At 62.4% G+C, this 11,366-nt stretch overlaps 1 protein-coding gene across 1 annotated transcript in view; it reads right to left on the reverse strand.

Moving 5' to 3' along the window:
- The window catches only part of NTRK1 (neurotrophic receptor tyrosine kinase 1), an 18,974-nt gene that overhangs the window by 4,667 nt on the left and 2,941 nt on the right, over positions 1-11,366 (reverse strand). Inside the window, exons 2-14 of the mRNA XM_049634770.1 lie at positions 10,553-10,627; positions 10,206-10,277; positions 8,548-8,616; positions 7,755-7,900; positions 7,379-7,521; positions 5,002-5,134; positions 3,066-3,392; positions 2,606-2,623; positions 2,394-2,449; positions 2,013-2,115; positions 1,347-1,493; positions 929-1,059; positions 626-798 (exon numbers count right to left, since the gene is read on the reverse strand). Coding sequence (XP_049490727.1) covers positions 626-798; positions 929-1,059; positions 1,347-1,493; positions 2,013-2,115; positions 2,394-2,449; positions 2,606-2,623; positions 3,066-3,392; positions 5,002-5,134; positions 7,379-7,521; positions 7,755-7,900; positions 8,548-8,616; positions 10,206-10,277; positions 10,553-10,627 — 1,593 coding nt within the window. The remainder of the gene's footprint in view (positions 1-625; positions 799-928; positions 1,060-1,346; positions 1,494-2,012; positions 2,116-2,393; positions 2,450-2,605; positions 2,624-3,065; positions 3,393-5,001; positions 5,135-7,378; positions 7,522-7,754; positions 7,901-8,547; positions 8,617-10,205; positions 10,278-10,552; positions 10,628-11,366) is intronic.

An 11,366-nucleotide genomic window follows, 5' to 3' on the forward strand; every position in this document is an offset into this window, starting at 1 on the left:
TGGGCCACTCCTCCACACGCCACTCCGCCACCGGCCACTCCTCCACGGCCACTCCGCCACCAGCCACTCCTCCACGGCCACTCCGCCTTGGGCCACTCCGCCACCGGCCACTCCGCCACGGGCCACTCCGCCACCGGCAATTCCACCATGGCCACTCCGCCACCGGCCACGCCCCCACGGGCCACTCCTCCACGGCCACTCCGCCTCGGGCCACTCCGCCACGGCCACTCTGCCTCGGGCCACTCCGCCACGGCCACTCCGCCTTGGGCCACTCCGCCACGGCCACTCTGCCTCGGGCCACTCTGCCACGGCCACTCCGCCACCGGCCACTCCGCCTCGGGCCACTCCGCCGCTCACGAATGCATACCACTCTCTGCAAAGCCACCTCCCCTGAGGTACAGCTCCCGACTCCTGCTAGTGCCACCTTCCTGACTGCCGCCACCCTGTCCTCTGCGCACACCGCCTCCGGCGTTCACACATCTGCCCTAGAGCTCCCCGGGGAGGCAGCTGTGCCTTCCCGCTACTTCTTGGCGCCGCCTCTCGACTCAGGGATGCGCGCGTAGGGAAGGGATGAGGGGCTCAGGGCCAGGGGCCAGCGCGGGGGGCGGGGGGCGGGCACTCGTACCGGAGGAAGCGGTTGAGGTCGCCGTGGCGCATGTACTCAAAGACCATGAGCAGCGGGCGGCCCTCGGTGCAGACCCCGAAGAAGCGCACGATGTGCTGGTGCTGGAGCACGGTGAGCAGCTGGGCCTCCCGCTGGAAGTCCTGCCTGGCGCTCTCGGACACCTCCTTCAGCGCCTGGACGGCGGGGCGGCACTGAGTGCAGCACCCCCCCCCCCCCCCCCCGCAGCCCCAGCTCACGTCAGGGAACGCTGGTGCTCCTCCGGGAGGTGGCCCGGCCGGCGGTGCGTCACCCACGGGGTCTCACCTTGACGGCCACCAGCATCTTGTCCTGCTCCGGCAGCAGGTTGTAGCATTCGGCCAGGAAGACCTTCCCGAAGGCGCCCTCGCCCAGCTCCCACTTGAGCACGATGTCCCTGCGCTTGATGTGGTGAACACCTGCAGAGAAGCTCGAGGGATCACGCACGGGAGCCCCAGCCTCTGGGAGCGGGGGCGAAGTGCCAGCCAAGGGGGTGGCTGGGGGCTGCCGGGAGCCTCCACGTGCTCACCAAGCCCCATGCCGTGGTGTGGACGGGGGTGGGGGCAGATGGGGGGGGGGAAGGCCCGTTCGGGCCTGGGGTGGGCAAAGGAGACGCTACCGGGGCTTCCACACACACACACACACACACACACACGTGCACACACACCCAGGTCCCCCCCACCCTTGACCCAGGATAGCCGCTCACAGGCATCACTGAAGTATTGTGGGTTCTCAATGATGTGGCCTTGGAGCCCAGAGCCTTTGCCCTCAGTGGGGGACAAGGAGCTGCCACCTAATGTCATGAAATGCAGGGACATGGCCAGTCCGTCCTCTGGAGCCAGCACAGCTGTGCCTGGGGAAGAGACATAGCCATGTGGAGGGGTCACAGCCCAGGTGGCCGCCCTGGCCCCCGGCAGGTGCAGGACACCAGGCAACCCCACCCCCCCACTTGCAGGGGAGGACTGGAGGAGCGGAGGAGCAAGTCGGCCGGCAGGGGAAGGCGGGGCGGGGCGGGGGGGGGGGCACCGCGGCCTCTCTCCGTCTGGCTCCTGTCCAACCCCAGGCCCCGTGGGCCACCAGAGAACTCCCCCGCCACCCCCCTACAGAGCTCAGACCTCCCAGACCCACTTAGTGTTTGACTACAGTCCAGCCACCAATCAGCAGCTGCTGCCTCTGACGCTGCCCCAGCCCCGACCCCGACACGCTCACTCACACTCACTCACACCCACGAGCCCTGCAGCCAGGCGCCCAAACACCCCGACACACCCCCGAGCACTCTACCTGCCCGCGGGCCCCCCACACAGAGGACAGAGCCCGCAGGACAGACTGACGGACAGACTGACGGACAGCCCGCTGTGGCACCCCCACTCACGGTTGATCCCAAACTTGTTCCTCCGTCCACATTTGTTGAGCACAAGGAAGAAGGCGGAGAGGAGGAGGCAGGCAAAGACGGCCAAGCCCACGGCCACTGAGACCTGGGGGGCGGGGGAGGGGGCAGACCCAGAATTCTTCCTATGGCCTCAAAGCTCCCCCAAAGCACATGGCTTCTCCGGCCTGCGCAGGGGCCCAGAGTCAGGCCCCTAGACCTGCCCCCTACTCCCCTGGCACCCCAGGCCGTGGCTGTGAGGGTGGCTGAGGGAGCTCAGGCCACACGGTAGAGGTCCCCACGCTGTGACCAGAAAGGACACACAGACAAGCCGCTAGCCCAGACTCCGGACCCCAAGTCCTCGGCAAGCTTCCCGCCCACACTCACCCCAAAAGGGGTTTCGTCCTTTTTCTCCACTGGGTCTCCGGACGTGCTGTTCGAGTCTGTGGGGACACAGGGGAGAGTGGGCACACTCAGTGCCTCCTGCAGCAATGCCCCCCCGCCCCCGCCGACCCCTGGGGGGTCAGGTCAGCCGTGCCCCCTGCCCCAGCCTCGCCTTCAGACCAGACAGAACCCGCCCTCCGGCCTGAGCTACTCACCCACCGGCGAGAAGGAGACTGCCGTGGGAGGAGGAGAGAAAGCCATCAGATGCCGGGCGGGGAGTGGAGAGTCACCCCCCGCCCTTCCCCCAGACTCATCCCTTCCCGGGGCGGGGTGGGACAGGGAGGTGACGCTGCTGGACCTTGCTGAGAACAGGCACGTGGCCCCTTCCAGCCGAGCCACGGATGCCCTGGGGCAGAGCCCTCTCTCCTGCCAGCCCAAGCGAGTGGACTAGCCCCGGGGGGTTCGGGGCTCCTGGGCTGGGAGGGGGGGCGGGCCAAGGAGGCCAGCACCGAGCCTGTCACCACAACCCCAGGCCCCGGCACCCCAACTTCTGGGGTCGGGATCACAGCAGCGTGTGGGCAGGGCCTACCCACCCCCCCCCCGCCCCCTCGACACCCGCACCCAGGGGGAGCCGGGGGGAGCCAGGGGGGGCAGGGTTCAGGGTGGCCCTCGCACCGGGGATGGGGTCTTCGGGGTTGAACTCGAACGGGTTGTCCATGAAGGCCGCCAGCACGGAGGCGGCGGCCCGGCCAGAGGGGTTGGCGGCCAGCAGCGTGTAGTTGCCGTTGTTGACGTGGGTGGGCTGGTTGAGGCGCAGGCAGCCGTGCCGCACGGTCTCGTTGGCCGCCGGCTCCAGGAACTCCGTGAAGATGAAGCTCGTCTCGTTGAGCACCGAGCCGTTGAAGAGCCAGCGCAGGGAGGGCGCCGGCTGCCCGTCCACCGAGAAGGGGATGCACCAGTGGTGCAGCTCTACGGCGGCATGCAGCTGCACACTGGCCGGGACTGCGGGCCACAGACAGGGGCGCGGCGAGGTCAGCCGCCGGGGAGCCCAGCGTGGCCCCTCCAGGTCGGGGGGGGGGGGGGGGGGGGGCGGGCAGAGCCAGAAATCAGGTGGCAGGCCTCAGGGAAACGGGTGAGCAGCCCCTAACGAATTCCCCGGGAGGGACATTTTGGAGAAGGGCGACAGTAAATCGTCAACCAACCAGGCAGCAGGTGCACGAAATGCAGAGGCTTAAAGCACTTAAGCGGTGGCCGTGAGCAAGCGACGGCCCCGGAGAAGCGGGGTGCCCGGCTGCGGAAACTAAGCACGCCGTGTCTCTCGGACAAGAGATCCGGAAAAATTAAGTGCAGTCAAGCTTAAGAAGACCGCGAGAGGGCCTAGACATCAAACAAGCAAAACGTATCTAGTTAAAAAGCTTTCTGAAAACAGATACGGGTTTGAAAGAGACCCGACCTAAAAAAAGCAGACACATACATGTCAGGCAGCGGGATCCCCCTCGGCAGGGAGCGAAGCAGCCAAAGCCACTCCCACCGACACGGACGAGCCCGAAAATGTGCCGCTGAGCAAAAGAACGCACAATAATAGTGGCGGGGTGATTCCACGCGTGCGACGCACAGGGACAGGTAAGACGAAGCCACCTTGACGGGGCTGCGGGACGGGTGTCAAATTGTTTTTAAAAGCAAGGAAAAGAGGGTCACGGAAGTCCAGATGGGGTGGAGAAAAAGGATGGCGAGAGGAAGGGAGTGTCTTCAGAAGAGCTGAAGAGTGATCGCTGTTTAAAGTGTCTGAGTTTGGGGCGCCCGGGGGCTCAGTCGGTTAAGCATCCGACTCTTGGTTCCGGCTCAGGTCACGATCTCACGGTTTGGGGGTGCGAGACCCAGCCTCGGGCTCTGTGCTGACAGTGGGGAGCCTGCTTGGGATTCTCTCTCTCCCCCTCTCTCTGCCCCTCCCCTGCTCTCTCTCTCTCTCTCTCTCTCTCTCAAGAATAAATAAATAAAAACTTAGATGGAAACCAATTTGACAATAAATTTCATGTATCGAAAAAAATAGTGTTAAGAGCTAACAAAATAAATAAATAAATAAATAAAAACTTAGAAACAATTTTAAATAAAAAGAAAATAAAGTGTCTAGGTTTTATGTACAAATCTAGATCATAGATCACAACTAAAGAACTATGTAACGCACCGGGTTTAAAGTGATTTGTTGGCAGACCTAGGGGAATTAGGCAGCGAGCCTACAGAAGAAGCCGGGAGGGGAATTTCTTGTCTTAAGACTAGGATGCGCGACAAGAGTACTACGAAGGCTACGAAGGGTCAGGCGGTGAAGCGATCCAGCAGGGAGCAGTGAGAACAGCCGGCCGGCGGGCACCAAGGGCCTCAGGTAGCAAGACTTGGGCAGGGGGCCAAAAAGAAATCCATCACCATCCCTCCGGCCTTGACAAGCCCCCAGGACTTCCCCCACAGGATCAGGTTTTCATGGGAATCTGGAAACAGCTGGGCAGGAGCAGCTGTGGAGACACATATCCCGGCCCATCCTCCAGCCCCCCACCCCCACAGCCTCTCTTCAGGGAAGGAGGGGACGTGGGGGTGGGGGGCCGTCATTGGGACTCACAGGACACGTTGACCTGCACGGAGACTTCAGCCCGGCCCACATCATTCTCCGCCCAGCATGTCACATTCTTCCTGTTGAGGTCACTGGTGACATTGGCCAGGGTCAGCCCCAGGGATGGCAGAGCCCCAGATTGCTGGGTCAGGGAAGAGAGGGGGAAATCAGGCAAAGTGTCAGCAGGCTTGGGTATGGAGGCAGGGGGCCGGAGCTGAGGTCTTTGGGGGAGCCCCTGGGGCTCCACATGGAAAAGGAAGAAGGCGTAGGGGGAGGAAAGAGGTGCAGGAGAGAATATAGCAGAGAACGGCCCCCCTCCTTTAGAGCTCGTTCGCAGACTATGTCCTGGATCGTGTATTTAACGGTCCAAAACATCTAGAACGTGACCAGTAACCTCAAAATAGGCACGGGATACCCTGAACCAAAACCACCGTCCGAGCAGCTAAATAGATGCCAAGAATCCCAAGCACCAAACAGACACAACTCACTGGACGAACCAGCTGGGGTCTCACCACCCTGCTCGTTTTTGTTTTACACACAGTTCTAATGGTCTCAGCCCAAGGAAGGCCAGAAACGCAGAGGCGGCTTGGATGGCAGGGCGGCAGGTGGGAGGGACAGCGGCAGCATGACCCCACCCACTCTGGCAGATAAACACAGAGAGTGAAGTTACAGGCAAAGCGACTTGATTCTGAATCATCATCGAAAGATTGAATCAGCTTCAGATTCTCTTCCTAAGAAACTGCGGCTACGTGCCAGTTCCATGACCTTAGGACAATTCTTAATCTTGCTGAACCGTGGTTTTCTTGTTTTGTAAGCTAGGGAGGTAGACAAAATGATCTTTTGACGTTCCAGAAAGGTATTTTCATAAAATGATGAAAATACACGAAACAGTGGATGACCCTCACTTATCTGGAAATTTCCTAAATGTGGAATTCTTTGAATAAGTGTGGGAGGAGGTGAGCCTTCCCCCGGTTTCCACTGGAGTATTAGCCTGAAGACTCCAGAAGAGCCCTCCAGTCTCTTGTGCAAGCTCTGGGTTCCAGGCTCCTCCAGGGGGAGCCCTGCCCTGCCCTGCCCCCAGCTTCCCTTTGCTGTCCCATCTCCCCCAGATCACTCTGGGCATAGGGCATCCCACTAACTCAGAGCTGCTCCACGATCCCCCAGTGTCCTGAGGGTGACCAGCACCCCCTGCCCTCTATTTAACCCAGTTGGGTGTGGCTTTTCTATAGGAAGTTTCTAGAAAACAGAAGCGGTGGCAAACATGTAAGTCTCCCAAAGAGAAAAAGCAAAACCCTGGAATTTCCCAAAGCAGTTGACCAGAGGTGTCTCCACAGAGGGTCACGGCCAACCTCCTGCCTCTACCTTGTTCCCTTCCACTGCTCACTCTCGGGGGCTGTGCTCTCGGGAGGGAAGGAGCCACACAGTGGCTAGTGGTCCCCCCACCGTGCCTGGATCCCCTGCTCTGGTGGTTCCTCCTTCAGTATTGTTCCAGGGGCCTCCAGCAATTCTGGGGGATGGTTCCCTCCCAAAGCGAGGGCCTCCGCACTGAACACGCTGGTCTGGCTCCTCCAAGGGCCCGGACCCTGCGTGTCTCCTTGTGGGGCCAGAGTTTTGGGTGGGCGCAGCCTATCGTCCACCCCTGCTGATCTTGTCAACAAGGCCTGAGCCTGCTGCGGCTACACTGCCATCATCAGCCTGACGACAAAGGGCAAGGCGTGGGAAGATGCCCAAAGACACATCTGCAGGACAGAGATAGCAGCCAGAGTGTCCAGAGGCAGGCAGGACATCAAAGGTCATCATGTCCACCTCCGCAGTAGACAGATACAGAGACCAAAGTGCAGGCAGATTGAGGCATTTTTCCAAAAGTCAGTCCAAAAACTCATTAGTGACAAAGTTGGACCCAGACCCGGGCCTTCTTCCCTAATACGGTCGTCACACGCCCAAGAAGATGCTGCTTCCAGAATCTCCAGAAAAAGACGGGAAGGATCCTGAGGACTCACCTGGGTGCCAGGACCACAAATACTGTGCTCTCTCCCTCGTCTCGTTTCCTTCTCCAGAAAGCAGGTGCACGGCAGGGATAGTCTGTGGGTTCAGGGACCTTCTCTTTTGCGGCCAGAGAGGGGCCTAAGTCCTGGCGGCCCCAGCAGAGCCTGGGGTCCCTACTGGGCCAGTGCCCACCCTGAGGGTACGTGTGCACCTGCCCCACAGAATGAGCCTCGGCCCCGTGGAGTTAAGCCATATCTGTCCATCCCTCACGCTCTACGTGCTTCCTCCTCAGTCTCTCTTTTCCTGTCTTTGGCCCCGTGTCCTGTCCGAGCCTCTCCTGGGAGGAGGGGAAGAGGAGGACCAGGGACGGGGGGCGGGGGTGGCATACAGCGCTTCTCACCGTCACCGTGGCCGACTCCTCCAGCTCCGTGAGGATCCAGCCAGCTTGCTCCAGGCCCCGCCCCTCCACCTGGCATTGTAGCAACACATCGTCCCCCACGTTCACGGAGGCATTGGGCGTCTGGACCTTCAGCACAGGCACGCCTGGCAGCCCGGGACGGCCAAGGGAGGTCAGAGCAGGGAGTGGCCTTGGGGCCCTCCCTGGCGCCATGCCTCCTCCCCCACCCTCCTCAGCGACCCTGAGCCCTTACTGGCAATGCCTCCCAACCTCCAGTCCCCCCAGCTTTTGCCAGTTCCCGCTCCCCAGTCCCCTCTCAGTGCCCGCTCCCCGGGCATGCGGCTCCTTCCCAGCCCCTTACTCCACCTCCAGCACCTACCACAGCTGGCGTTGGACAAGAGGGCCAGGGGCCCCTGCCCGGGACACTGCAGCCTCTGTGCAGGAACTCCGCCCAGGCCCTCCTCCTCCCAGCGCAGCAGCCAGTGCAGGGCACAAGAACAGCGCAGAGGGTTCCCCGACAGGACCCTGTGGGCACGGGGACACCGAGAGAGGGTCAGGGCGGGGCAGGTGTCAGCCAGGGGAGCCACAGAGAAGGAGGTATCACAGTAAGAGGGAGTGCAGTCAGAGCGCAGGGGCGGGAACGTCCACAGGGAAAGGAGCGGGGACAGAGGAGAGGCTCCTCCTCCTGGGGACCCAGGAACAAGACATCGTCACAAGAAATCGCATCTGGAAAGTCAAGGAGCCGGCTGGGGGCTCCAGGCAACTGCCCTGCCCCAGCGGGCTCCCTGGGATGACAGGCCGGGCGAGGCCTCTGAGCAGGGTGACAAAGAGGGAAGGGCGCTGGGGTGGCCCACAGGCCCCAGGTGCCGACCACACACAGACCTCTGCTGCCCAGCCGGCCCGCGTGCACAGGGTGCCGGCAGTGTGGGCAGATGCACGCGCGGCCCCCAGCCTCCAGTGGGCCTGCGGCCTCTTTGATGGGGGTCACGGTCACGTGCCGAGTCCCTGTCTCGGGTCTCAGCTCGCTGCCGAACACGTAGTCCCCAAAGAGCGTGCCCCGCAGCTCCACACACACCCAGTGACACACCTCCACACAGGGATACGAGTCCCCATGCACACGCGCACACACGCGCACACACACCGCTCCGGCCCCCTGGAAGCCCCACACTCACAGCTCCTGCAGCGACAGGCCCTGGACGGTTTTCCAGGAGAGAGACTCCAAAGCGTTAAAGGAGAGATTCCTGTGGGAGGTGAGATAGAGACAGTGGCCTTGAGCCCCAGCTGGCCTGCTCTGGCCTGGGGCGGGGGGGGGGGGGGGGGCCCCGGGAGCCACAGGAAGCTGCTGTCCGGCCGCCCCTCCTGGGGCAACAACCAGAATCATCCAAGGGGCACCGGGGTCGGGACAGGTTAGGCTCTTTGAGTCCTCCTCTCCTCCCTGGGACAGCAAGGGTTAACCCCACTTAACCCCCTCCCTAGACCCCAGGGAGGGGGTCCCAGGGAACAGCCGCTCCCCTCTCCCCCACCCTGGCCCCAGCTGGCAAAGTGCTGAGGCCCCAGCTGGGGGAAGGGGCTCCATCTGTGCTCCCCTACCCACGAGCCCTGGACGGGCCACAGGAGGAGGGGGATGGGGACCAGGATCTCAGACTCCTTCCTCAGCTCCCCCCACCCCTCCCTTCCCCTCCTCAGGGCCCCTGGCCCCGGGGCCCCTAGCTGGAGACAGGGAGAAGTGAGCCCTGAGGGGTACCAGCTCCTGGCCACACCGTGAGCCACGTTAGGAGCCCCGGTCGGTGCCTTACGCCAGGCTTCGTCTACAGGGCCTGCCCTGGGGCCCCGGGGTAGCTGTTTGTTGAGCGGCCGACTCTTGGTTTCAGCTCAGGTCATGATCCCACGGTTCATGGGATGGAGCCCTGTGTCGGCTCTGCGCTGACTGCACGGGGCCTGCTTAGGATCCTCTCTCTCCTCTCTCTCTCTGCCCCTTCCCCCTCCCCCATGAAAATAAACATTAGAGGGCGCCTGGGGGGCTCAGTGGGTTAAGCTGCCAACTTCAGCTCAGGTGATGATGTCATGGTCGGTAAGTTCGAGCCCCGCCTCCGGGCTCTGAGCTGGCGAAGCCTGCTTGGGGTTCTCACTCTCTCCTCTCTCTCTCTCTCTCTCTGCCCTTCCCCCACTCGTGCTTTCTCTCTCTCTCAAAAGAAATAAATTGGGGATGACACGACCTCTCACCGCGTTGACCGTGAAGATTCACTGACGTCACGTATTGTGAGGTGTCACTGGGCACTCATCTTTAACTGAAGCCCCCAGTGTGTAGTCCGGGATGGAACATCACTTTTGCGTGTGTGACAGAGAGGGGTGGGGGAGGGGCAGAGGGAGACCGAGGATCCAAAGCAGGCTCCGCGCCCACAGCAGAGAGCCTGATTCGGGGCTCGGATTCACGAACCGTGAGATCATGACCTGAGCCAAAGCCAGACCCCCCCCCCCCCCGCCCCCCGCTTCCAGGCTACCCCAGGGGCTCCCGCCGCCCGCTTGCTCCCTCGCACTGGTGTGGATCTGAACTCCGGGAAGAAAAACGGGGCAGGCACCTATGAGACGGACGCATCCTGTGGCAGGCAGCGCGGGGAAGAGACCGCGAGGACCTTGGAGCCCACGGGGTGGGAGCTGGGGGGCTCCCGCCTCCCTGGAGCAGGTGAGGACGAGCCCCAGGAGAACGGGGGAGACACTGGCCCGACCAGCTCGGGGCTTTCTTCAGAATGGGGGGTGGGGGGCACGAGCCCAGCAGCCGCCCAAGTCTGGGGGCCCTCCCGCTCCCTCTGCCCCGCCCGGGGCCACTCACAGGCGACTGAGCCGAGGAGTAAAATGGAAGGCATCTGGTGCCACGAAACGGAGCCCGCTCTTCACGATGGTGCTGGGGGCGGGGACAGCAGGATCAGCCCCCTGGGCCTCAGCTACCCACGCCAGACCCCAGTGCCCAGCACCGGACCCCCCCAAACCCTCACAGCCTCCCCGGCTACCCTGGCCCCACTGACCCTCGGGCTTTCTGATCTCCTCCTGGAGTCTCCGAATCCCCGGCCTTTGCTGAGCCCCGTGCCCGCACCCGTGCCCGCACCCCTACCTGCAGCCTCACTGGTGCCCGCACCCACGCCCACACCCGCACCCGCGCCCACACCCGCAGCCCCTCACAGGCCTCTCAGCTCCCCCAGGCCCCTCAGGTCACTGGGCTCCAGATGCCGCAGCCGCTCTTGGTTCTCGATGTAGCTGTGGGGAGAGGGGGCGGAGTCACAGGGGTTCAGCTCTCCAAGTCCCGTATGCCGCCACCGCCTCCCCCACAGTCACACGTGCAGGTGCACACACACTCTTATGAACACTTGCACACACATGCACTCGGGCACACGCAGACCTGCTGCACGCACATACACGCACAGGTACATGCATACACGTATACGCAGAGACACCTCACACTCACTTACACACGTGCGTGCATTCTCTCACCTCTCATGCGTGCACACACAGCCATGCACACACACGCAGGCATACACATACGCACAGAGACACGCCTCCTCAACGCACGTCACACACGCGCCTGTGACGTCAGCACGCCTACGCCCTCACGAGTGGACATGTGTGTGCACATATCTCTCACGTGCACGGATGTACTCACATTCCTAAACACACAGAAGCCCAGTCTCAGCTTGGTGTTCTGCTTTTATGCACAGGGCCTGTCCCACACATGTCAGAAACGGGGGGTCCCGCACATGCTTAGAAATGGGGGGGTCCCACACACGCTCAAAAATGGGGGTCCCGTATGTGTCAGAAATGGGGGGTCTCACACATGCTCAGAAATGGGGGGTCCCGCACATGCTCAAAAATGGGGGTCCCACAAATGCTCAGATATGGGGGGTCCCGCACGTGTCAGAAATGGAGGGTCGTGCACGTGTCAGAAGTGGGGAGGTCCCACACATGCTCAGAAATGGGGTGTCCCGCACAGGCTCAAAAA

The sequence above is a fragment of the Panthera uncia genome, chromosome F1, assembly GCF_023721935.1.
Source record: "Panthera uncia isolate 11264 chromosome F1, Puncia_PCG_1.0, whole genome shotgun sequence".
Lineage (NCBI taxonomy): Eukaryota > Metazoa > Chordata > Mammalia > Carnivora > Felidae > Panthera > Panthera uncia.